The sequence below is a fragment of the Nylanderia fulva genome, unplaced genomic scaffold (genome assembly GCF_048542155.1).
Source record: "Nylanderia fulva isolate GAGA-0341 unplaced genomic scaffold, ASM4854215v1 Scaffold5, whole genome shotgun sequence".
Lineage (NCBI taxonomy): Eukaryota > Metazoa > Arthropoda > Insecta > Hymenoptera > Formicidae > Nylanderia > Nylanderia fulva.
Genome location: NW_028190587.1, coordinates 5,718,667 through 5,746,068, shown reverse-complemented (window position 1 = coordinate 5,746,068; position 27,402 = coordinate 5,718,667). Strand labels below are relative to the sequence as shown.

The 27,402-nt window shown below is 31.7% G+C and overlaps 3 protein-coding genes across 5 annotated transcripts in view; 1 reads left to right on the top strand and 2 right to left on the bottom strand.

The window, feature by feature from the left end:
* 5-HT1 (serotonin receptor) overlaps nucleotides 1-23,131 on the top strand; it is a 127,581-nt gene extending 104,450 nt beyond the window's left edge. For all 3 annotated transcript variants that reach the window (XM_029316638.2, XM_085486960.1, XM_085486961.1), the window contains exons 4-8: nucleotides 11,456-11,589; nucleotides 15,537-15,680; nucleotides 17,403-17,558; nucleotides 17,917-18,077; nucleotides 19,082-23,131. In XM_029316638.2, coding sequence (XP_029172471.2) covers nucleotides 11,456-11,589; nucleotides 15,537-15,680; nucleotides 17,403-17,558; nucleotides 17,917-18,077; nucleotides 19,082-19,574 — 1,088 coding nt within the window. In that variant the 3' untranslated portion in view covers nucleotides 19,575-23,131. The remainder of the gene's footprint in view (nucleotides 1-11,455; nucleotides 11,590-15,536; nucleotides 15,681-17,402; nucleotides 17,559-17,916; nucleotides 18,078-19,081) is intronic.
* LOC114941624 (uncharacterized) overlaps nucleotides 6,642-27,402 on the bottom strand; it is a 39,608-nt gene continuing 18,847 nt past the window's right edge. The window contains exons 4-8 of the mRNA XM_085486962.1: nucleotides 10,000-10,091; nucleotides 9,485-9,614; nucleotides 9,036-9,159; nucleotides 6,935-7,052; nucleotides 6,642-6,718 (exon numbers count right to left, since the gene is read on the bottom strand). Coding sequence (XP_085343088.1) covers nucleotides 9,036-9,159; nucleotides 9,485-9,614; nucleotides 10,000-10,048 — 303 coding nt within the window. The 5' untranslated portion in view covers nucleotides 10,049-10,091 and the 3' untranslated portion in view covers nucleotides 6,642-6,718; nucleotides 6,935-7,052. The remainder of the gene's footprint in view (nucleotides 6,719-6,934; nucleotides 7,053-9,035; nucleotides 9,160-9,484; nucleotides 9,615-9,999; nucleotides 10,092-27,402) is intronic.
* LOC114941623 (putative odorant receptor 71a) lies at nucleotides 23,985-26,808 on the bottom strand. Its single transcript, XM_029316645.1, has 5 exons — nucleotides 26,130-26,808; nucleotides 25,427-25,816; nucleotides 24,911-25,118; nucleotides 24,262-24,417; nucleotides 23,985-24,183 (listed from the first exon to the last, which is right to left on the bottom strand). Exons 1-5 carry the CDS (start codon nucleotides 26,492-26,494, stop codon nucleotides 24,139-24,141), a joined length of 1,164 nt encoding a protein of 387 aa, XP_029172478.1. The 5' UTR covers nucleotides 26,495-26,808; the 3' UTR covers nucleotides 23,985-24,138.

The window sequence follows — 27,402 nt, the reverse complement described above, 5'->3', positions numbered from 1 at the left end:
TGATCGAGTCAATCATTTATGCTCACATTCGCACGAAACGAGCTCCCAGCGCTAATTAATGAAAATTACCGACCCGAATTTGACAAATCGTTCTTTTTTGCACCATATGCCAAACTTTCGGTCGAACAGTATCTGCGCGACGCAATTGATCTCACCGCGTCGATTAATCGTTCTTCTTGCCGTAATTATATTCGAGCGACAAATAACTTCGCCTCCCGATCGTTGCCGGCCTCATCAATGATGGTTGGTCGTGCGCGGGTCGACCAGAACAATGGCAAAGATTGCTCCGGAGAACTGACACATCTCCACGATGTATAATATATCACCGAGCGAGAGAATCGCGATCCAACCGCGTGCTTTGTGTAAACAGAATTTTTTGCGGAGCGATTGACATTCCGCTTCGCGATTTGTATAGAAATATTTCTCCTCGGCTCTCTTCCCGTAAATAATAAAGGACGAATTTTAATATTGAAACTTCTCCTCAATCATTATTAACGTTAAAGACATTTTAATGTGATTATAATAAGTGATAAATGACACTTTCGCGAACTTTACTCGATATTCCTTTAAGAATCGATCATCGGTTGACCGACGAACAATTAATATTTCCATATTAATAATCTATATTATGCAAGATATTCTCAAGAATTGAAAAGTTAACACAGAGTTTCTTATATAAAAAGGATAAATCACGAAGAACGATAAACTTCAGAAGCTAAATAATTAACAGAATCCCGTATTTAATCTGGTTTTTAATTTAAGAGTTAGATAGCCAATTTGTGAAGCACGTTGCAAGTTGCTCTTTCTCTCTCTTTCTCATGACTGTTATTTACTATTTAACTGTTACCATTAACGCTTCATTTATTTACAACACAATCGACGTAAATCCCTGATTTTGCATCAGTATTGCTGGCACCGTCTGCCACCTATTATTAAGTTTCGCGAAATAAATCCATGAACATCTCCCTGCGGATCCGTATATCTCTCAGAAGAGGATATAGATAAAAGTTGTCGGAAAACAAGTAAGTTTATCGTTCCTCTATAACGTTGTAGGTGGATGGCGATGTAACCAAGAGGGATGCGAAAGAGATACACCGGCCACTGTTGTATATCCACACACATACACAAATACATGCTTCCTCAACGACTTGACAGGCTCGGAGCGCATTCCAATATTAGTATAGTTCACTGGTTAACTAACGGTTCGCTGAACATGACGTCAGCTGCCGTGGATACGCTTGCTCTCTTTCTCTCTCTCTCTCTCTCTCTCTTTCTCTTCTTCCCAGTGTAGGGTAAATTTTATAAACGCTTGGCGAGTCGTAAAACCGTGAATATCGTTGCGCAAATATAAATTAAAAATTCTCTCGTCACATAATAATGCACATTACACAAGCGAATTCGGTCGTCTCGCTTCGGAGTTACAGACAGCGGAACGCGTGATTTTGCATAAAGTTTGCACTCGCTATTAGCGTGCACGTGGAAGTAATCGACTATAATCAGACAAATGTGCAAAATCAGAAGCGACAGTTATTTATGGAAATATCTAAAAACGATAATCGATTTCACTTTCCATGCAAGTTTTCAGATAATTTAAAAAATGATTTTAAAAAAATAATGAAAAAAAATATCTCTTGAAATAAGGTATAAATATCTCTATAATTTTCATAATAAACTATTTAATAGTCATTATAAGACTTAGAATTATATAAATATTATTTATAACTTGCAACGCACACGCGTGTACATGTATGCGTGTAGAGGATAATAAAATTTTGTAATTCTTATTTGTAAAAATAAAATTTAGAAAAGTGAGATTCTAAATCATTTAAAATCAAGCAGAATTTTCAAGTTGATATATAAATATTCACATTACGTTATGTAAAAAAATCGAATAATTATTATTTAATTTAATTTTAAATGATAGATAAATAATAAAAGATATTTTAATAAAATAATTTAATTTTAATTAAATGTTCATTTATTAACGTGTCTTATATTAATGTATAAATAATACCGTTAAACTTTAAAAAAATAGACACTAGTTTTTAAAATAAACATTTCTTGATACGCACCGTATATACGCGATGTTGACAGGTATCGTTCGTTCATTAAAAAAAAATAACAAGCCGATAGGTTAGATCGCCGACGCGAGCTGAATGTGTTATTACTTCACCCTTCGATCTTATAAAGGTTAAACGATGCGATGTAAATTTCTATCTTGTATGAAGACATAATCAGATATTTCTTAATGGTTATCATCTTGAAACCTCTGAGACTGCATAATAAAAATAAAAAATAATATAGCCTCATATACTGCTCTGCAGTAAAAATATGAAAAAAAATTTTTTTTACATTACTGTAAATGTAAAAATGTTAATAATTTTTCTTTTTGCTCAAGAATTGTTCGAGAATAAAAGTAAATTGTATCGTTTAATTTTAAGGTTGTCAGTATGACGTCAAAGTGAGTATAATACGCAATTTATTTATGCATCGTTGCTCTATACGCGAAAATAAATGAGTTTCCGCGCACATGACAACAGTTGCGATTGATAAAGCGAACTTGTAACATTTGCCGACTACTACGGTTTTGGTTTGTTAATCAATAAACGGCCACATAATTCAATTTAAATCTATCCTATATATGGTGCCGCAGTGAAAACAAGTTACATGGCTACATAGTTATTGAATAACGAACCATAACCGCAGTTTTCGGCACATTTTGCAGGTCCGTTTTGCGTCGATCGTGTATGTGGAAGTGTGAAGAAATTTGTTTATCTCGACGTAAACTTGTAGAATAAATTATATATTATTTCTGCTTTGACGCGGCATACAGTGAAACAGCATTGCACATACCGCGAAGAACAAATTTGTATGAAGGAGTAAGTATATATAAAAGATATAGAATTAGAATTTCTAAGATAATACCTTTCTGCATTAGACATAATTTGAATTGTATCAAAAAATGATTACTACACTGAAAAAAACTACTAAACTCAAATAAATATTTACTTTAATAGTCCCATTTACACATTTGTTTGAAACAAATAAATATTTATCTGCTTTGAAAAAGGATTTCTTATATCACATAAATATTTTTCACATCAAATCAATATTATTCGTTTCAAATAAATTATTTATTAGGCAGTATTGAAATAAATATTTATTCGAATTCAATCATTTTTTTTCTCAATGTAATGAATTTTTTTTTAAATTATTTGTAATATAAAATTTATCATATTTTTCCTTTACAAATAATCAAAATCCGAAAGTAATATTTTCAAATCAAAATTAACTCTTTTAGTGCGCAATTATTATTTTATATAACATTTCGACAAAAGCTTTCAATATTTGTAATGAGATCTGTTATTATAATTTTTGTTCTTTGTAAACAAGCTTTGTTTTATATATAAAATCCAACAAATTTTTCATATTACTCATATTATGTGTCCCTTTTTTTATATGCCATGACATATTTCAACTAAGAGAACGTTCCTCGACTTTCAAACAAGAAAGTTAATATTTTACAGAACACTTAATATACTTGATTTCTCTCTCTCTCTCTTTCTTTTTATTTTATACATTTTTCTCTTAACCAAAAAAATTACGTCAATTTAAATCACGCCATTGCATTTCAACTTTGAGATATTCCCAAAAGTGCTCGTAATAATGCATAGAAACTGTCCCACGGGTGAAAATAATGGCCGTTGCGACACGACTATTTTACGATAACACGGTATATATTTTCGCTTTTCAATCCATTTGGGAATTAAAACCGGGTAATGCTAATGTTAAATATTTAACATGCTAAAACGTTTTTAAATCTCACAAAGTATTTCTGACTCAAAGTAAATTTGGATGTTAATAACAATCAATTTGTTAGGGCACATTATCTTTTTACAACTTTAAATTAACTTAATAATTTAAATTTTATATAATAAATTTTAATTATAAAATTGTCGAGTGATATTATATATATATATCTACTTCAAATATTAATTATAAAATATTAAAAAGACAAAAGAACAAAAATATAATATTTGTTGCAGTATATTGATAATTTATAAATCATCAAAATATGCGTAATTTAATAGTAATAAATACAAGATACATATATTATTCATTATTTAAGATAAGTGTACACTTTGTGTGTGTGTGTGTATACACATATGTACATATATAGATGTACTATAAAAATTTTTCGTCAAGACATTTTTGACAAGAAGCTTACTGAAAGATTGTGAGCTAGGTTTAGAGCAACGCCAGAACAGATTAAAAACTGCAGACTATAAGTTATGTCTTGACAAACAAATCTCTCGAGCGCGCGTGTCTACTCGCGACTCTTCGCGGCTTATCCATATATATATATATATATATATATATATATATATATATATATAAAGCTTCGGGCGCGAACTGTTTTTTGCAAATACATTATCTTAATGGAATGCGAGAACGAGAGCAAAAGTATTTAGATCCTCAGTTAGTATGTTCTGAAACATCTCTCAATTTTTTTCTTTTCTCGCGACAGTTAATTACGCCATAGTAAAATGTTCCACGCTCGTTTCTTTTACCTTTCACTCGTTAGTTATTGCGATTATACTTTTCCCGTGAAGACATCCTGACTGCAATTGCAACTGCAGCAAATGCATTAGTACGCGTACGTCTTTACTGTCCTCCGAGCCTTCGTCGCAAACCATATATTTGTAGAAACACGTAATGCGAAACTAATGGACGCGAAAGAAAAGAAATTTGTCCGATTTATTTGTAAAAGCACAATTGCTGTCAAAACATTTGTATCGACTTACGGCGTAGATAGATAAAATGAGAGAAAGTACGAATTACGTAGTCTCGATCGTTTCTCAAAGTTAACCCGCCCTCTAATTTAAGCAAAGTCTATTGTCGTCCCTCGGGAATTAAATTTAATTAGTATACATCTCCACTGCGCGCTACCCAACCTTTGAAGACCTGGACTTGGTCCCGCTATTTTCTCTATCTTAAAGTTATTACTTTTAATTAAAAATCTAACTAAAGAAATATTCTTGAGAATTAATAGTTGCTTTTTTTTTATTTTACGCATTCTAATGAAAATGTTATTTTTGTAATATATTATATATTAATATGTGTACATTGTATATATACTAAGTAATGCACACACAATTGCATTGTATGCGTATATTTACCAATAACATTATTTACACGACTGCACCAACTATTTTTTGAGCCAGTGGACTTACCTTTGGCCACAATCATCCTGTCTACATCTAATCAGATGTAACGTTGACCTCTGTCAGAGATCTCAATCATCGGTGCATGAGCGTAATTTTACGCTCAGATATGATCGTAAAAAATCACGATCCTTTATCATATATCGAATTTAATTTTACTTTAACTAATATAACGCCGAGTTATCGATCAAAATAGTTTCAGTGATATGTTTCTAATAATATATATTGTATATATATATATATATATACATATATATATATATAATTATTTATAATAAAATTTATCATAAATTTATAATAAAATAAAATTCATCAAAAACATTAATATTATACATTATTTAATTGATCGATAACTTGGATTTACATCAATCAAAGTAAAATATTTTCATATGTCACACTACATAAATGAATAGACTACAGAAAAATTAGAATAATCGACGTGTTTTAAAAGAATAAATTATTTTTATATATAACGCAATATTGTTATACTAAATGTACAATTAATACAATTAATAAATCACATTAATTAAATCACAAGCGCATTTTTAAAATAAAATAAATAAGTAAAATTTGCATTAAACTTTTTTATATCTTTCTTTAATTCATACTTTAATTTACACTTGTATGTAATATACTTTATGTGTATGAAAGACTCTATCAGAAGTCCAATTTAAATAAGTTTGATCTAATTTATTCTAGTCCATCCATTTTGAGATAACGAATCTGTCTACAATCTATAATCTACAATCTATCTACAATCTATAAATCCGTTACCTCAAAATTAAAAAAAGTTTATCTCACTCACTGACACTCACCGACAACAGCAGAATAGTTGATGTTGAAGCCACGCGTTGCCTGTAACATACAAATATAAAATTTAAATAATGCAGCGTTCAAATTAACTTTTAGAGGACAGGAAGCAATATTTTGGCTCTATAAGGTTATTTTTCATAGTACAACACTATAAAGATATAAAAATTCTTACTTCAAATTACAAAAGTTTACGAAAAAATACGCCCGTCCTCTAAAGGTTAATTACTATTTCAAAAAATTATTATTGTATGCGCCGAACATCATATTTGGTGCATAATAATAATAAACTATATATAAATATACAACAAAATAATTTTATAAATTTAAGAAAAAAATTTTTAAGTAAAAACTTTTATAGGATTTATATAAATATTTACATAACATCTCTTAAAAATTTATATATCTCTAAGTATCTCTTGTTTAAATTGTTCTTGTTTAAATAAATAAATCGAAATAATGTAATTGATAATTAATATACAAATAGCGATATATATACATATATATACATGTATATACACTCACCTCAGGGTTGCTCCAGCGGTGCCCGATGCCTCTCCAAGGCCTCCTCCTCCTCTCAGATTGTCAGGAAAATCCATTGATTAACACGCGCGAGACTTTTAACGACACCCCCGCACTTATACGCGCGATACTTTTAACGACATTCCCGAATTTTACATTGTCTGTAACATACAAATAAAAATCTAAATTATAGCAACATTCAAGTTAATTATTATTTCAAAAAATGTATATACCTAATTATAATAATATAATTTATTAATTAAATAATATATGCATATAACATATAATATAATTATAAATAATATACATATAAATAATATATACATATAATATACATTTGTATTAATTAAATAATATATATATATATATACACTCACCTCAGAGTTGCTCCAGCGGTGCCCGATGCCTCTCCGAGGCCTCCTCCTCCTCTCAGATTATTAGGATCCGTTGATTAACGCGCGAGACTTTTAACGGCACTCCCGAAATTTACATTGTCTGTAACATACAAATAAAAAATCTAAATTATACCAACATTCAAGTTAATTATTATTTCAAAAAATGTATATATCTCATTATAATAATATAATTTATTAATTAAATAATATATGCATATAACATACAATACTATAATTAAATAATATACCTACACATATAAATAATATGTACATCTAATAATTAAGATATATTAAAAATAATATTAAATATATTAATTAAATAAAATAAATATAATTAAGATATATTAAAATAATATTAAATAAATATATATTAATAGCAAACTTTTTACCTTTTTATATATTAGTATAGATATGTATATTATTTAATTCAATTTTATATTTAATTATATTATATTTAATTAATTATTAATTATATCGTTTAATTATATTATTTAACGTTATTGTGTTGTATATAAATATCTGTAATTCTATTATTATTTAAAGGGGATATATTGCGCAATATTATTCTTACGATACTTGTGTTATCGTGAGCCTTATATAAATTTCATGTTATAAACAATAATGGCGTAATTTCTCTTGTACACGCCTCGCGAAAAATTGGAGGGAACATTGGCTATCCAGCCGGAATGAGGGACATGAAGTACTACGATACGCAGAATAGCGTACATCAGCGCTATGTAATATCATCGCAAACGGTAGCTCAAGCTTCCATCCACTTCCCTCAAATACGCTTAAACCAGCGGCAGTCTAGCGCGTTTACGTAATGCATGAATGGAACATTGCGTTACTAATACATGAATTCCTTTCCTACAAGAGAATCGTGTGAACCTGAAAATTCTGATTACCGTCGAGTTTCACGGTTCTATCTATAGTTTACTACCATATTACGCTATTAACGTGCTAAAGAAAGAAAAGAGTGCATTTATAATCCATTCAGATTATTAAATTTGAAACCGTGACTTCATTTTCATTATTAAATATTTTATAATTTTTTTCTTTGTGACAATTGCAAGAATAAACACTCATAAGATAAATTATTTGCGAAAAAGCAGTTCTTATTAAATTACTATTCTGAAATGCTAAACGCGTTTTTATAAAAATTTCAAATAATATATTTTTTACACACATTTCGTTGTATCTTAAATATGGTAATTTTGTACCTCCTTTTTGCTTAAAAGAAACAAAAAAGATTTGAAGATATTACGCGACACGTGTACAAAAATTCTTTTTGTCACAAACACGTGCTATCAACCTAAGAACGTCCCTTTTGCAGAACATAATATTTATTCGTCCGACCCGTTCTCGTCTCGAGGGAGAAATTTTTTAAGGGATCGCCGGACGATTTAGGAACGTGTTGCACGTTTCCTACGTGCAGGTTTCTTTCATCGGCTGACCCTCATATACAGCCAAGGTCCTAACTGCGTACTATTGTCCCTAGAGTACGAAGACTCGGTACGTGTCGAAGAGCAGCAATGGTTCGGCGAACTTGGACAAATATTTCGTAAATGCGCGTGCGATCGATCTCTCACGTCCGAAACACATCTAGGAACGTACGACTGATTTCGCCTATCTCGAGTTTGTCGAACTTGATTGCCGCTATTCAGGTACGCCGTTGGAATTGATCACGAGCAGCCCGAATTTGCCCCTTGCAGTGCCAATTACAATTCTATTATTAAAAAGTCGAAAGCGGGACGGCCATTTGCGATCTCAATTTGCTTAACGACTCTGATGCAATTTACGCTTTCCATATATACACATATTTCGTATAGTAGTTATAGTAGTTACAGATTCTGATTGCCTTCCATGCGTAATTTTGGAATATATAATTCTAAGAATTGCTTTTTTTTTCCTTCAACGTCTAAAATATTTTTAAGTCTTTATCATTTATTTTATCATTTATCATTTCAGACAATTGTAAAAAATTGTTTTCAAAAATTGATAAGAAGAAGATATTTTTAGTCTTCTGCATCTGGGCAAATTCTACTGCGTGATGAAAAGATTGATATAATTCTAGAATAATTACTCATTCTTCGATGAACAGTCGTGTGCAATATAGCCTTCTTCGATGAGCAGTCCCTCCTGATAATTCAGCAATTCCGCGACGATCTTCGATGTTCCTCGAGTCCTCAATGTATGGGCGATGCTCACTGAAAATTCACACACGTAAATAATGTGCAAAATGTGCGTAAAACGCGCAAAATAATATATTTAAATAATTTAATTTAAATATACATATATATTTAAACGCTATCGATTTCGAAAATGGGTCGTGATATCGAAGCAATCGATATATCGATTATTAATATAATATAATTATCAATCGGGGAAGATAAATTCTTTTTATTCAATTACTACATTATCGACTGTAAATTCACTCGGTAAATTTATCGCGCGAGACAACAACGTGAAAATTCTAAGCCTCAACATGGCGCGTGCGCAGATATTTGGCGGAAAAGTATCGCGGACAAATACCTTCGATGCTCCTCGATGCTCCTCGATGCTCCTCGATGCTCCTCGATGCTCCTTGATATCATGAATGCTGAATGATACAGCTTGTCAGACGAGCATCCATCGAGAAATATGCACGTATCGGAAGATGTAGCTGCAACAGAACGTGAAATAAGTCGATCACATATACGACCAAAAAACGCGATTAAACGCGGTTACACAGGCCGATTAATACGCTGAGATTATTACCTTTCGCTAGAATTGACGCTCTCGACGTTCGTCCGTGTGTGAAATTCGCCCGGGACGGATTAAAGGACGCGAAAATGCGGAGCGATCGCGGTTCACTGCACACCGACGCGACGTGCAACTTCAAGTGACGAGTTGGCTCGACAATTAGTCACGTGACCGCGGCTAATTTCGCGGCACTACGCGACGAGTCAACATGGCGGACTCGCGGGCGCGGACTTTTGGCGGGAGAGTGTCGTGGACAAGCGCGACCGCTTATGTCAATGAAGTCGTCGGGGCGACGAATTACGTACCTTCGATGCTCCTCGACGCTCCTCGATGATCCTCGATGCTCCTTGACATCGCTAACGTTGAATGGCAGGGCTTGTCGGAAGGTGTAGCTGTCCTGGAACATAAAATGCATCGATCACATATATGAGCAAAAAACGCGATTAAATGCGGTTGGACAGATCGATTAACACGCTGAGATTATTACCTCTCGCTAGAATTGACGCTCTCGACGTTCGTCCGTGTGTGAAATTCGCCCGGGACGGATTAAAGGACGCGAAAATGCGGAGCGATCGCGGTTCACTGCACACCGACGCGATGTGCAACTTCAAGTGACGAGTTGGCTCGACAATCAGTCACGTGACCGCGCGGCTAATTTCGCGGCACTACGCGACGCGCGGAAAGCGCGAAATAATTTTCTAGTGATATACAACACTGTACATATATGTAGCATGTAATGTATGTATATATTAATCATTCAACTTTTTTTCTATATAGTAATTTATATATTAATGTATATATATTAAGATCATTCCTCGATAAAACTCCGATTAATTATTGATTAAAGGATTATCAACATGACAAAATTTCGTCATGTTGGCAATTGTATGTTTGGCGCCAAAAATACAATTACCAACATGATAAAATTTTGTCATGTTGGCAATCCTTCAATTGGCGGTAAAGTTAATCAAAGCGTGATCGAAGTGACCCTTAGTAATTCAACTTAATTTGTATAATTATTTTTATATAAACACACACACACACGTATGTGTATTTATAACCTATTTATATTAAATAATAATTAACATAATTATTATTTAATATAAATAATATCATAATTATATAAAAAAGATAAATGAGTTAAATTATTTGTAATAAAATTATTTTATATTTTTTATTGGTGAGAAACGCGAACATATTCGCACAAAAATTAATAATAATGTTCAATGTTGGAAATAAGTACGTTATTTTTTAATTAATAGGCATATGCAATCATTATTATGCATAATATATAGATGCATGAGTCTATTTTAAATATTTTCAACTTATGTGAGAAAACATGTTCAGTGTACATAATATACATTATATTGTAGAAAGAAATAACAATATATGTATGTTTCTTTAATTTTATATATATATATATATATGTATATATATAATCCAATTAATATAATATTTAAAATAAAATAAAATAAATCTAAGTACAAATGCTTCAAGTAATATAATAATACACGATAAATATCTATAAAATTTTGAAAATATAATTATATAAATTTAATTAAGAAATAATAATTACGCCAATAAAATACATAATTGCTTTTTTTAAAAGAACAATATATTGTTTCACAATAATTCTGTATATATTTAATGTATGCATCTACGTATCTTACATAAACAAAATAATATTATTTTGTTATACGTACAATATTATTGAATGAATTATATAAGTATCATTCACGATGATATGTATTTTTGTTACAGGGAATCTATTCGTAATAGCAGCTATCCTATTAGAAAGAAATTTGCAATCTGTAGCAAATTATTTAATCGTGAGTTTGGCTGTCGCGGATCTTATGGTCGCCTGCCTTGTTATGCCTCTCGGAGCTGTTTATGAGGTACGTAATTCATTGTATTTTTATTAAAGAAGACTGCAAGTTGTTGTCATGCAATCTATGTGCATCGTAACGTATTGTATTGCGTGATAAGAAAACGTGTACAATAAAGTTTTTAGTATTGGATACACAAGAATATAAAACCGCAATATTCATGAAAAGAAAACGATTCGCATCTTCACCTTCAGCATTGTCAGTGTATAAAATAACTGACATTTCAACACAGAAATATTTAGTTCAACAATATCGAAATATCTTAGATATTTATACATACATCTAAAATTGCACAATAAAATTATAATAAATCAATCGCATTTAAATTAAGTTTCAAAAATAAATTAGCGCGCTGCAGATCCGCAGATTTATAACATTTAAGATATCTTGGACAAGATGTAATCGCAGTTATGTTATAGAACACGTGTATCGCAATTTTACATTTTATGTATGTCATTTTATGGTAACCTACATTTACGAGGTAAAATTTTTGTGCGAAATTTTCGGCGGAACAGTCAAGCTGTTGGTCATTCTCTTCGCACATAGAGGATCGTTCTCTCTTCGCGCGTTACATTTTCATTGTTAAACTTTCATCTATGGTCCGTTGCAGCCATTCACAAGTTTATAACATCCGTAAGAAACCGCGTGCATTCTCGTCTTTTTCTACTGCGGGTTTATTTCGCGCGAACATTGTGTCTGGGAAAAAAGTCGCACGTGAAAATGTATCTTCCGAGAATTTGGCACACAAAACTTTTTAAATGCCAAATTATTTTAGTTTGGAGAATTTGTTAATTATATATATATATATATATATATATATATATATATATATATATATTGTACTAATTGCGAAATGAGAGGGAAAAAATGCATCAACTGCGACAATTTATCGGGACTCGAAAGCTCCATAAAATGTTCTCGCAAAATTTCACTAAAGATATGCGAAAAATATGCGAAACATATAAATATATGCGAGGAAAAATTTAACAATGATTTATTAAAATAAAAATTGCAATCATGAAAATCGCGATAAAATTTATAATTGACTACGTAATTATGATGAAATACATGAAATATATTCAGCAAAGCTCGTTTTATCATATATGATGTGCCACATTCAAGTATTCAACGTTACATTTCGAGAAATTAAGAATAGAATGCGCGAAACTTTAATATATATTTTATAAAAGTCGACTTTTAGAATTTTATACCACGCGAAAATGGTATATATATATAATGTTTTATAAATGCCATAATCTTAAATATAGTGCATTATCATTAAAATATCGCGATCGCGTATGCAACTTTTAAAAGCTAAAGCAATTTTCTATATGGAGGTGTCTCTTTTTGAATCCAGCATAAACAGGAGCATTGGAGAACGTCGTTACATGCATACATATTCAACAATTAAGATGCGAATAATCCGCACACGTACGGAGATAACAAGCGATATATACGTACGAATGATTAGCTTTCGATTCTCCCCTAGCGGAGCTCGTTACGCTACGCCGTGCACATTTATACTTAATAAACGTTAATATACGAACGGAAACGAGAACGGAATGGGAATAACATAGGCGTTAATTACTGCTCCGTGCTGCTTTTCGACACGTTATCCAATTAACAAAGATTTCATCGGAAATTGCCACGAGAGCGATAATACGCTTGAGCGCGACCACTTCACTATATCTTCAAATATACAATTCAGTTTTAATACGCGCGTTTTAATTTCGCGCTTTTTAAGTACTCTCGAAATATTTGGCTAATTATCCGCGTCGATGATGCGAATTTAATTAGAATCTTTGTAAGAAAAAATTTCCAAAAACTCGTACACTATATCCATTTAGTTTAATTACGCGCATTATTTCTCTTCGTGCACTCGCAAAATCTTTTCCCTAACACATCTATCCTTATTCAGTTCTTTCGATTTCTTAACGCATCTCGCCAAACACTCTGCAGGCTCCATTATGTATCCTACATCAGCACTCTTTTCCTTCCCTCATTCCACTTTTTCTTTATATTATATTTCCACACTCTCGCCATATTTTCCGAAGCGCACCTGTGATTCTTTCTTTTCACTTTTCAGCAGCGTTGAATGACTTCCTCTTGCTTCCTCTCTCTTTCTTCGTTTCTTTTCCTGAGTTCTTTTAAATTTACTATTGTTAACGTATCGGTATCTTCTTTCTGTTATCATTTTTGATGATGCAATTCCATTTCAACCGCCATTCGACCAACAGCAGACGTATTAGACTTTTACGGTCGTATACCGACTAAACTGGATGAGCATATCCATCTTTTTCACGTAGGAATTTATGCGTCTGCCATTTAATTCGAATATTTGATGGATGTCCATTTTACAGCCATCTCTTTTGCCCGACATTTATCGGCAGATATCAGAACCGTGCACGCAAACAACTCCATCAGCTTCATATATACATACATGCAACGGTTGATTAGATCTTTGAGAAAGTCTAAAATAAAAAGAATTGCTAAGGAACGCATTAGGAATAATTTTACTTATTCTATTATATCAATATCAATTACTATTAATAATCAATTAATTACAGAAATAAAATAGCTTAAATCTATTTTTTTATATTTTATAATGTTATCATGAGCATTAAATGTAATAGAGAATAATTTAATGTACACGATATAACCAACTTGTGCACAAATAATAATTTCCTTAATAATTTTACACAAAATTACATATTACTACCTTTACCGTGAATCTCGAGCGATCTTCGTTCATCCAAAACTGCTCCCACATCGTACTTCCGTATAATTGATATTATTTTTGAGAGATGTTTATATTTCTGGCAAGATGGATGAGACTCATCGACTTCCGGAATGTTCTGATCTCAAAGTATAAAGGAACGGATGTCTATGGACGGAAGAGCCGCTGAAAGGAGGACAAGAGACGCGCGCGATTGGCTTTCGAAGATAGATTCCAATACCATGAATGGACTTTTAAGCAGGCATGCATCAGAGTCTCCCTCCTCTCTCGAGCGGGCTCTTCTACAATATCACTCTTACCCGACTCCCTTTCTGTGCTCTCCGTCGTCGGCCATGACTCGAATGTTTTCCCTTTCGACCCTCAATCCGTATTTTCTCCCTACTGCGTGGCAAACTGTCGTGCCAAACTATGTGCAATCCTTAACATACTAATCAACCAAACAATCTTTGTTAGCGCGGATAAAAGTAAATTCCATTTACTCGATCTTTGTGTAAAAAAAAAAACTGATTTTTACATATGTATAAACATATCGTACAGATAAAATAATTATATATATAATATATATTAGATAATATTTTTGATATATATTATACAATATATAATATATATAATATATTATATAGATAATATTTTTGAGGATGACTATATATAATTATGCAATATAAAATAATACCGATGAAAAGCTGGTAATTAAAATTAATTTAATCTATCAATTTTTCTTGCTTATTAATTATACTTTGACTTCTTTTAATATTTAGATGATAATAATTATTAACTGTCGCAGCGTCATATTTTTAATTCTGCAAAAATGTGTATACATATTCATAAACATATCGTACAGATAAAATAATATTTTTGAGGATGAATATATATAATTATGCAATATAAAATAATACCGATGAAAAGCTGGTAATTAAAATTAATTTAATCTATCAATTTTTCTTGCTTATTAATTATACTTTGATTTCTTTTAATATTTAGATGGATAATAATTTTTAGTTCTGCAAAAATATGTTTAAAAATTATTTTTATGGTTGAAATAAAAATGACAAAGAGGAACAAAAAAAATCATATTCGATGAGTGATCGTTTCAGGCTAACTTATCTCGAAACACTTTGGTGCAAAACTTGCGATTCTCGCGGCCACATCGATTATCCGCTTGTGCTTTCAAGCCGCGCTAAGCTCACGTTACTATGATAGATAATTCTGTTTATTGCAGATAAACTCGGGATGGTCACTCGGTCCGGAGCTCTGCGACATGTGGACCAGCAGCGACGTTCTATGTTGCACAGCCTCGATATTGCATCTGGTGGCTATCGCGGTCGACAGATATTGGGCAGTCACCAATATCAATTATATACAGGTTAATTAACGCCGTTGCGGTTACTGAGAGGAAGTCGGAAATTGTCCGATACGAATGATACAGTCTTCGTTATCCCTTGTCATTTACATCGCGCTCGCCACGTCGACGAGATGGAAAAAGAGTCGCGTGGGAGTTGACGCGAGCAAGATCGGATGAAACTGCATGTCGCATATCCTAGATCTCTCGTACAGCCAGGAGACCCATTGTATTATATGATGCGGGAAAATATCATTTTATCACTTCGAAAATAGCGTATATAAAATCTGAATATAATCTGAATAGAAACGCGAAACCACGTGCATTACAAAAGAAAATTTTTTTATGTTTGTTAATCCTTTCGCATTTAGAAATGCATATTCATTTTATATCAAATTGCACATATACGTGCAAAAATTGATTTAATTTTTTACAATTTTCTTTTATATTGTATTTCAAATTTTTTTAGTTTAAAGCGCGAACAAATATTGCTTATTTTATACATTTACCTATAAAGATAAAATGGAAATTCCATTTTTTTATATTAAAATCTACAAAAAAGTATTTTAATACACTCAACTACATTTACTATGCGAATAAAGTTCCATAAAATCATTCATAAATTTTTGTTGAAAATTGCGCGAAGACAAATTTCCGCTCTCTCTCTCTTTCGCGCACGCTTATGGATGTAACGAGAATTCATATGAAGGGAATACTGCTCATGAAGTATGAAAAAGGGTAAGATCGTAAAACGGAACGGTCAGAACTTCCCGTTCATAAATATAGTTTAACCGAGAGACGAGTATGTATACTCTCGACGTAATACTCTCTTTCGAAGAGCTTAGAGTTAGTTGAAAATTAACTTAGAGCTTGACAAGCTACGCAACGGACAGCCCAGTTGAACTTGAAGGCTAACTTGCATTTCCTAACTGATAGAAAGAGGCTGTTATATCGGTCCCTAAGGTTGGGGTGGATCGATTACGTTATAAATAATGAAACGGGCGAGGAATTAGCTTGAGTCATGTGTCGACCAAAGAGATACGCTGATAAAGCAGACATTCACAATTTTCTCGAACGAACGAACTAATATGCCCACCTATTTTTCTTCCTCTTTTTCTCTCTTTTTAAGAAAAAAACTTTACGAGCAGATCTAATTAAAAGTTTAATTTTCTCTGATACAAGACAGTGTTCTTATAGTAATGTACCAAGTCTTGTGGAAGATGTAAAATTTATCGAGCTAATAAGAGATCTCAATCATCTAATAACAATCAAGTTCCGTGATTTATTTCTGAATTTCTGAGATGTAGTAACAATGAAAATATTTGTAACAATATGAAATATACACGTTATACAGAGTGTCCCATAGGAAATTGCTGACATTAATCAGCTGTCATTTTTTAATGCATGTAGTTATTGAGAAAACAAAAATTATGTTGAAAAAAAGAAAGTCTACAATTTTTAATAGACAAATAAAATGTTTGTATAAGTTTATTTTATTGAAAAAAAGTAATTATTGAAAAAAGTGCTAATAATCACCTAAAAAGTGACAGCTGATTAGTTTCAGCAATTTCCCTATGAGACATCCTGTATATATCGACTACGCGTAAAAAATAAACGAAGAATGTATCTCGAATGTTTAAACGACGTCTAAGAATGCAATAATCAATGCGATAGAAACTCGGAAAAAAATTATTCCGAATCGACGAAATAACACTAAGTCGTTAAAAGCATCCCTTCTATTTCAAGGCGAGGAATCCGAGAAGAATCGGGAGCCTGATCATCGCTGTGTGGGTGATATCCTTAGGAATCTCATTAGCGCCTCAGCTCGGATGGAAGGATCCTGATTATTTGGATCGCATAGCCCAAGGGACGTGTCTCGTATCGCAGGATACTGCATATCAGGTGAGCGCTTCCGGAGAATTGCAAACGGATCCGAAATGTTTAATTATATTCACGATTGCTAAGCTTCCGGTGGAATTGCCTGGGAAGGTATCGATAAAGTTTCGAGAAACGTTAAAAAAAAAAACGCGAATTATTTTTCATCATACCTATGATTTTGTTGTCTCTTGCAAAAATTGTAATACAAAATATCTTCACATAAAGATATATTTTTTCTCAGGGGATGAATGTCGCTTTATAAAAATTTCTAAACTATATATAACTGTCAAATACTTGAAAATCTAAAATATATTTTATTTTTTCACGCGTCGCACACATCAGCCTAAAAGAAGAAAATATATATGATAAATTGCCTCCACAGATCTTTGCCACTTGTGCGACGTTCTATCTTCCGCTCCTAGTCATCTTATTCCTATATTGGAGGATATTTCAAGCGGCGAGAAAAAGGATCAGGAAGAGGCCTGGCACTATCCTTCAACCACCACGTGAAAGAAGAGGCATCCTGAGGCTTGTCACGAGAAGGTAGTTATAGGTTTTTTGCCCCTCTTCTCTGCTTCCTTATCACGAGAATTTTTTCTCAAACAATAATCAAACATGTTTCACGGCAATTTTGTATACAGTTGCATTTTTCATAGTTGCAATAAACTTGAGGGGCTCGAGGGGTAACAACGCGCTAAAGCCACGTAGAATAAATCTCGCAAACGAGTTGTTGAGAAATGACGTAAATCCTTCACGAGATTTAGTCTGCTTCCCTATATCTTGCCAAGGACACAATTTTTTGCAGGGATCATAATTTAATCTATAAATAAGTATTCTTAACGCGCAGTATTTTATCTCAAGCGGCTTAGCATATTTTAAGCGTTTTTATCTCAATGGCCAGTGAAGTGCAGATCTTTGCTACGAACACAAAGGTATGAGTTTACCTGTTGATCTGTCGCAAAAAGGATATTATCACTGCTTAATAATTCCGTATTTTTAAGCTCTATTGCCTTTAAAATAGATTGTGCTTGATAATTAAGCATGAATCATTATGAAAAAAATTCCTGCGATAAATCACTTATAATTAATATTATATTTGCTTTTAAAATTTTTTTCAATAAGTGTTATTATTTATTTTCACTGTAATTATTTATTTCCATATAAGTGTATCGTACTTTCTTTGCTTTCTATTTTCTGCTTTCTAAATAATTTGCCTAATTATTTATCTCACTTCAAAATATCTCAACAATGTATTCATAAACTGACCTCATATATATCATATTGTATATTATTTTCTCATTTAATTCGCTCATATTCCATTTGTAATTTGATGTCTCTCGCAGTTATTAAAAGTATATGTCACTATTTCCCCAGAAATTAATATATACAGCTTTATATGTAGCTATCATCGTTCCACCACTTCTACTCGAGGCAATTTTCATAAAAATTCTTAATATCGCTGACGTCAGCATTATTCTTGCGATATAACGAGCCGGCGCGACGACGAAAGATGATCATCTTTAACTCTGATTTATCTTCGGCCGCAGGCCGCGCGAGGAGTCGACGGCGTTCACCATCACGAGATCCACCCCGGATCACTCGTCCATCTCGCCGGAGAAGTCGTCGTCGTACAACGGGGCGAACGTCACCCCGTCGACGACGGTGACGCCGACGGCGGTCTCAACGACGACCACCACGACGACGCTGACGAATCCGACCAGCACGAGCCAGCAGCAGCAGGTGGTCAAGTGCACGAAGCGCACCCGCGAGACGATCGAGTCGAAACGGGAGCGTAAGGCGGCGAAAACCCTGGCGATCATCACCGGCGCCTTCGTCGCCTGCTGGTTGCCGTTCTTCCTGGTCGCTTTGCTGCAGGCCATCTGCGAGACCTGTGAACCGCCCAAGCTCGTGGCGAGTGTGTTCCTGTGGCTCGGATACTTCAACAGCACCCTCAACCCCGTGATTTACACAGTGTTCTCGCCGGAATTTCGGCAGGCATTCAAAAGGATGCTCTGCGGTGGTACCCGGGGACTTCGCTGACAGTGGATTTAATTCCTTTGCCACGTGCGCGCGCGACCCAATCAGAGGGATATGCGTGAAATTTGTACATACACGTTCGTTATATATCAGCGTTTCTCTCGGTGTTGTGTGATATCTGGATGCTCAATCTGAATATTATCACCTGCACTCGGTTACTTGTATAGCTAGATTCAAAAATCAACAATTATATTTTGTTTGATTTTGTTGGTATTTCATTAGGTCATCTCTCTCTCTTCGAAGAAACTTAACGAGAGATTGATAATTTTTTTAATAATATATAATGTTTATTTTTTTTTCAAAATTTTAGAATCATGTTCGTTTTTGTTCAATTCTATCATAGCATCTAATCACGACAGACGATATTCCACACAACACTGCTTCTTTTCAGCTATTCAAGATAATCAAGCTGAGCGCCGTTACTTTCATAGGTACTTTGAACAAATTATGGCCCATTGCCATAAATATTAGTTAAAATTAACTGAAATTTTACTCACGGCTAGCATTAATTATAGTTAATCGACAATGGTGAAAAGGATCCTACGTAGAATATTTTTGCGAAAACGCTTTCCTGATGAGCTATCGGAGGATCAAACGACAATGGTGCAACATTATTCGCGATTTTATTCAATCACTCGCAAAAATATCCAACGTTAGAATTTAAATATTCAAATTTATGAATTTAATTTGTTAGAATAGAAATCAGAGCACATTTTAACGCATAAACTGGCCGATACATGAATAGCTTATGTTAGGGAGAATTTTTATCGCTCAAAGAGAATGTAAGTTTAAGCTATGATCATAGATTCTTCTATTATAATGTAAAAATAAATAAACAAAGGGCTATATATGAGTATCTAAGTGATATAGGTGCTTAATTCATAAATTTTAAATATGTTATTTAAACAAAGAGTATAATGAGAGTTTGATGAGCATGTGAGTGACTCCGTCAAAAATTTTGTTTTAGCACCTATAGCATTTAGCCACGCATTCGTATAATTTATGAACATGTATAAATCGAAAAGTGAGTGAGACAAATCTTATATTTTTTCGTCCAGTGAAGATTCCTTAAAATACGCTCTGATAATGTGGAAAAATCGCGAGCAATGCTTGCTCCGATACGTAATTGTACAGTATTGTGTAAACATGCGATAGTGTTTAGCGATTATACTTCCGAGTATTATCATTAAAATAGCTATGTATAAAAATTTTCAATCTTGACTCGTCTCCAAAATATATACATAATAATGACAAATCTAAGTGTACATTAACTAAAGAGCGACGAAGCAAATACATCACGAGTAACTATGTGACCACGACGGATTCTCGCGGATCTGTTACGATTGTGTATAAATAAAACGTTTAAATAAGAAAGCGCAACCTCGACGCGCGTGTTAAAAAAAGTACATCTTACGCTTTTTAACTTGATTTGAGATTAACAATGCTTGGGAAATTTCTCAAGCGTAAAAGATTCTCGCCGCCTTATGAAGGTTTGCTTACGCAACTTTGTTCATACGGAGTTTTATAATAAAGAATAAATAAGATTCCGATGCAAGTAACAGAATTGAATAGAAAGGTTGGAACGTTATATGCAAGCAAATTTATTTTCACAAACAGTGTTAATGCGAACGCTTGATATATAGAATAAATAAAAGATGATTAATAAATATAATAAATATATAAACAACAGAGACATGATGATGTCGTAAAATATCGCGATCGAAGCTCATATCATGAATATTCTACTAGACTCATACAAAAAAAATGTTTTTACATAAATTATCTGTATTTAAGGAAAAAATTAAATAACACTTGGAAATGTAATTTTAGCCTTGCCATTCAATTCTGCGTCTTATAGCGAATGTACTCCTTTAAATTTGCGTGAGTAATAATATAACATCTATACTATATGTATAGTATTACTATGTAATATGGTGGATATAATGTTTAATTTACAGAGCAACGACTGATTCTGATCTATGTCCATACTAAACGAATAGGAATTGACAAATATAATTCTTTTCATTTATAATGTCTATTTCCAAAAATGCCGAATAGTGTGCACGTGTATTCATTTATTTCTACATCTACTTACGAGCTATTGGACTCGCTATTTAGAAATAAATATAGCTCTAGATTAATCATAATAATATGTTAGGCAGATTGTGATAAACGGCGACAATAGCTTTTTCTTCGTCGGAAATAATAAGATTTTGTTTCATCAAATTAATTTTCAAATATACACAAATAAGATAATATGCTTTCTTTCCTACTTTTAGAAAGTTACACAAAAATAAGAGATATTTGCAAATTTATTTTTATTTTACACTTGTGATAATTTTATTTTAATAATTGTTACATAATAACTTTCTTTTAAAGTAAAAAACATTTAATGAATATATAAATATTAAATATAAAAATATACACGGACAAAAGTAAATGTCAGTAGTAAGCTGAGAAAGATCAGTTAAATCACTTTAATTAATTTGTGAGCAAATTCTTCTTATTTCTGACGGCATTGTTGCTGAAATAATGACGGCAATATCAGATACGCTTGCGCTATCTAATTATGTCAGTAGTCGTCGTTCTATTCACACGACATGATTAAAATAACGTTTTGTTCGTATTAATTTTTTACGTAAAATCTCCAAACGGAAGAACAAAACGTTGTCCGCCGAGCATTTTTACCAGCAGTTTCAAATAAAAAATCTCATCAGCAATAGCTTGAAAAGAGCAAGGAAAGAAATTAATTTACAGCTATTTTTATTACAAATATTAAAGTGCCACAAAAAATTATAAGAGCAAATTATAAAACCAAATTGTATAAGAGTCATTAATTTATGTTTTATGTGAACGTAATTTAATCAAGTCTAAAAGAATCAACATCGATAATGCTTAGTAATTAGTTAAAGGATCGATAATGCCGCTCGGTTACTACACAAATAATGTTTGATGCGGTTAATACTCATTAATAACGTTCTGTCAAAGTGCCACAACAAAATTGATCGTAAACTATTTGTATTTGTGATGATATACTTGAACGATATACACGACAAAATGTTCAGCGGATAACGAGATATCGGGTTGATCATGTAACCCTTGTAAATCGAAACAGTCATCGATCGCTCAGTAACACCGCTTTCCGCAAATATTGTTTCGTTATATAAGCGACACGAGCAGATTCTGATAAAGAATTATGAGCATGTACAGGAACGTGTTCGTAAGAAAATATCAAGATGAAACGAATATAATGTCGGTGAGAATATTAGCCAGCGAATTAAATAAGACCACTAATTATTCAGACGATAATTTGTTGACATAAATGCCAAGTATGTTCACTTGAAGTCTTATGCGGAAGCATCAAGGAAAGACGAAATGAGAGAGAGAGAGAGAGAAAGAAAGTGCGAAAAAGCAATAGAGAAAGAAAAAATGAAGAGTTATAGAGAAGGAAAGAAGTATTATTTACAACGATGCTTCATGTGTATATATATCCTTGCAATCATAAAGTGAAATAAATGACGGAAAAAAGTTTGAAGAAAGCTTGAATGCTATTTCATGTATATTTATACTGTCTACACACACACAAACCTCAGTCTGTTTCAGTGGATTTATATATGAATTGTCGCAGAGGTAATGTTGTTCCTTACTTTATTTCATTCATTTTTATTCACTGGCCATCTAACTTTTTCAATTATCATTTATTACTTGTAAAATATCTTTTCAACTCCTATAAAAAAAAAGAAAGAAAAATATCTAACAATAAGTAACGTCTGAGAGACTGAAACTCACGTTTGTATTTTATATCTCTAAATATGACTATTCTCGGAGATATTAAACAAATGTATCATAATCAAAAAGAAATCTAGAACTCAAAGTTTTAACAAAGTTGTTATACAGTTTTTTAAAAATTTCCATTAGTCCATTACATAAAATTTTGCAGCTAAAATTTAAAAATATAACGCGTGATATTTTGTTTACAGTATTTCAGAAATTCGTTTGTGTATCTACGAATTGATTTGTTATGCTGCGACATCAAGATCATCATGGAATATTCATCGATGCAATTGAAAGATTCCAAATAATGAACGGTATATATATTCTATCCTTTCACGTATCAATCCAAATATTAGACTGCAAAAATACATAAAAACTAAGAAATGCATTAATGTGTCTTTTTTATTAATCACATGACACTTTTCTTCGTATTATACGTATATAGAATATTGCAAAATTCAGAATCAAATTCTTTGGCAGTATTATACAAGTTATTATATAAAAATCATAATAGAAAAATAGTGCGAATAATGTAACTTATTGTTCTCTTTAAATTATAATTTTTATTTAAATATATTATATATAAGAAATATTTTAAATTTGATTAATTAAATTTAAATTAAAGTGAGAAAAAGATATCTTAAAATTCCTGAACATAAAAAATGGCGTGATTAAAATTAAATGACTATACATTTAATGACTTGTTCTTATCTTATATTAGAACTAGTATTACCTAAATATAGGCAATACATGACTGAAAATCTATACATTCAGCCTGCTATTTTTGTTCCATTTAACCTTTTAAGAAATTATACGCCGAGTAAGATAGTTTGAGAATCTGCAGATAAGATGATTCGCTTATTAATTATTACTGTTAGAATTTTAACATTAATTTTATCTAATTTTGGATACTAACGTTCATAAAAGATTCGGTGGTTAAAGTAACCAAGTAACCACTCGACATTTTAACAGGTTTACCAGCACGTACCATTATTATCATAAGATCTTTCATTACTCGGACTCTTAAAGTCGTCCAATCCATCTCATAAATAGCAGTGCCGACATCGGTACTCTATGAGAAATTAATTGAAATAATCATTATTAATTAATTAATATAACATATGTACTAATTAAAAATTTCGACGTAATATTATTTTCAAAACTACTTTTTTCAATTTCCTCCTCCTTTTAGCTGTAAAATTATTTTTTAATGTTTCAAATTTTACATATTTATTAAATAATTATTAAAGTAATTAGAATGAAATACATGTAAATTTGAAAAACTAAAAAATACTATCGAACCACTTAATTATTTCTCTAAAGAAAAAATTAAATTTATGTTTTGATAATTAAGAAGGAATATTAAAATTATAATAACCAATATCATCGAATAATAATGAATAATTGTAAATAATTGTTAGTACATTTTATAATCACTTTAATTTGAAACACTATATTCTAATTAAATAAGGATTTATAGTATCATGTCCTGAGTGTTTGAAATAAAAAAAAATAAATATATAGATGCAGTTACGCATCAATAACATCTAAAAATAGATTTCTACCTTTAATGTCAATTCGTTGCCATACCAGCAATAAAGAAATATTTGAGTGAGCATGGAGCACAAATAAGAAAATATGTATGCAAAATCGAGGTTGAATAATGATGTCATTGTAGATAATGTGTAGACACTCATGCAGAGGACTAAAGAGATGAGAGAAAATTGAACGAACATTATCACTGTAAAAACTGCATTGACCATGCGTGCGAATCTGTAGGTTTATATAAAGTTTCTGTTATTATTTCCATAAATTATTAAATAATTTATTCTATATATATATATATATATATATATATATAAAGTTAACTAAGAAAACTAATTAGAGCAAGCGGACAAATTAAATAGCACGATAATATTCAATTGATAAACTCGATTAATTAAGTTATATTAATTACGTAAAAATATAATTAACAATTTAATAAATATGTATATTTTTATCATTAAAAGTAGTGCGAATAATATATAACTACGAGGGATTAAAATTCTCTTCCTATCTTTTTAATTGCCATAAATACTCACTTATAAATGTAAATATGATGATATATTAGATCGCGAATGATTGTTTTCTCGCGTACTATCAGATCCTCGTCTGACTGACTATTCTTTTCAGCTTCTGTCAGCAACGCCGGTAATATATGAGCACGATGGCACAGAATTTCGAATTGTGCGCAAGTTTGAATCATCATACCGGAAATTAGAGTCTCGTGCGCGACACTACAATTGGCGCAAAGGCACAAAACTACACATTGGAATATTAACATAGGCAAGAAGACATATATCGATGATAGATCGAAGGGCGCCCAGTTATACACAGGTAAGGTGCGCGTTTTCAGAAATATGTAAAATTGCACGAAAGTTGCACACATTGCGCAGGATTCATTGAGGATCTCGCAGGCAATCGTGATCTGTCTATAATTTTTTTTATCAATTATTAGCTTTTAAAATAAATCTAAAAAATTTAATTTATATTTACATATGCATATAATATAATTAAATTTTCTTAAATTATTGAAAACAAATTTATATAAATTACTTAAAAACTGTATAAATTAAAAATAAACAAAAAAAAGAAAAAGTCTACCTTGTGAAAAGACTTTATAATGTATCAGATACTTTTAAAAAATTATTTTGCGAATAAAAACAAGAATAGAAAAAGAAAGAAAAAAAATTATATACAATTATTAATAAAATTATTTTTATTATCATAATTATTCACAATTACCTCGCGTGTCGATCAAATTTTTGTTTAATCAATCTTTCTTCTATATCTCTGGGAATACAATTATCCTTTAATAACATCTTGTCCAGTTCAATAATTTTTTCGCGACGTATAAAAAGATGCACGATTTTGCAAGAAACGCCAAAGCACGAAAGCAACAAAGAACACTTGTCTATGAATTCCTGTAAGCTCGTCGACGCGACAAAAGTGTCAACAATACCGTAGAACACAAATAATTGTAATAAAGTGAACATGCAAACGGAGTAAAGATTGTACAACCAATATTTCCACGAGTTGACAGGAAAATGCACCGGTCTCCAATAGCCGGTGTAAGTGAACAGAGCAAATGACACTGGAAGTATATGCATTATTCCTTGTCAGTAGCTCCCTATATCTCGATTATCGTGGCATACATTGAGTTTATGTCTTAATAACAGCTTTTTTATCATAAGAAATTGTATGTCGTCGTCGGTGTTATCGTAGATAAATGCTTTTGTCTCGAGACGGAAAAATTTTCAGAATATTAAAAGTCAGAAATAGTTCGTCGCAACATAGGGGTGAAAGAGATGATTTGTATACATTACAGACGATCATTTTCTAATATAACGCACTTTCTTTCCGTGTACATATTTATCGTTTATAGTTTCCTGCGATAAGAGTTTCTATAATGATATGCAACGAGACATAGGTACTATTAAAGTATATTATCCCGTACGCGCAGACATTACAATTTCCTGTATAACAATTATTTCTATTATTGCATTTGCAACTAAACAAATTATTCATCTAGAAAGTTGCTCTCGCAACTTGTAATGTAATTACTTAAATAGTTTAGAACAAATTGAACATGAGGAAAAAACTTAAGAAGAGATAGAAAAATTATATAGTATATTATATGGTAAATATTTCTTTTTATCTTATACAATTACAAACTATCCGTTGCTATCTGTCCATGTGCAAAATATAATTTAATATCATAATTAAAAAAGAAATAAAAATCTTTTTGTGGAATGTTATATTTTATTTAATAATATATATATTTATTTTTTAAACTAATTATATAGTAGGTCAAAATTATGTAATTACATTTTTTTATATTGCTAATTTATGCAAGTTTGCTCTACATTTATAAATTGTGGATAGAGCATATCTCATGTATAAAAATTTATAATTTCAACATATGTGCAGTATATTATTTTCTATGTATTTGTATGTTTTCGAAGTGTTGTTTTATGGATTCTGAAATGCCCTGTATAATGCTATACATATAAAATGT

What these genes read in the sequence shown, in the direction of transcription:
- LOC114941623 (XM_029316645.1), bottom strand. Translation starts at nt 26,494, where the DNA reads ATGCATATACTTCCAGTGTCATTTGCTCTGTTCACTTACACCGGCTAT. An exon ending in CATCATATTTACATTTATAA is followed by an intron (nt 25,119 to 25,426) that starts GTGAGTATTTAT and finishes ATAAACCTACAG; the next exon opens with ATTCGCACGCATGGTCAATG. An exon ending in GCAACGAATTGACATTAAAG is followed by an intron (nt 24,418 to 24,910) that starts GTAGAAATCTAT and finishes AATTTCTCATAG; the next exon opens with AGTACCGATGTCGGCACTGC.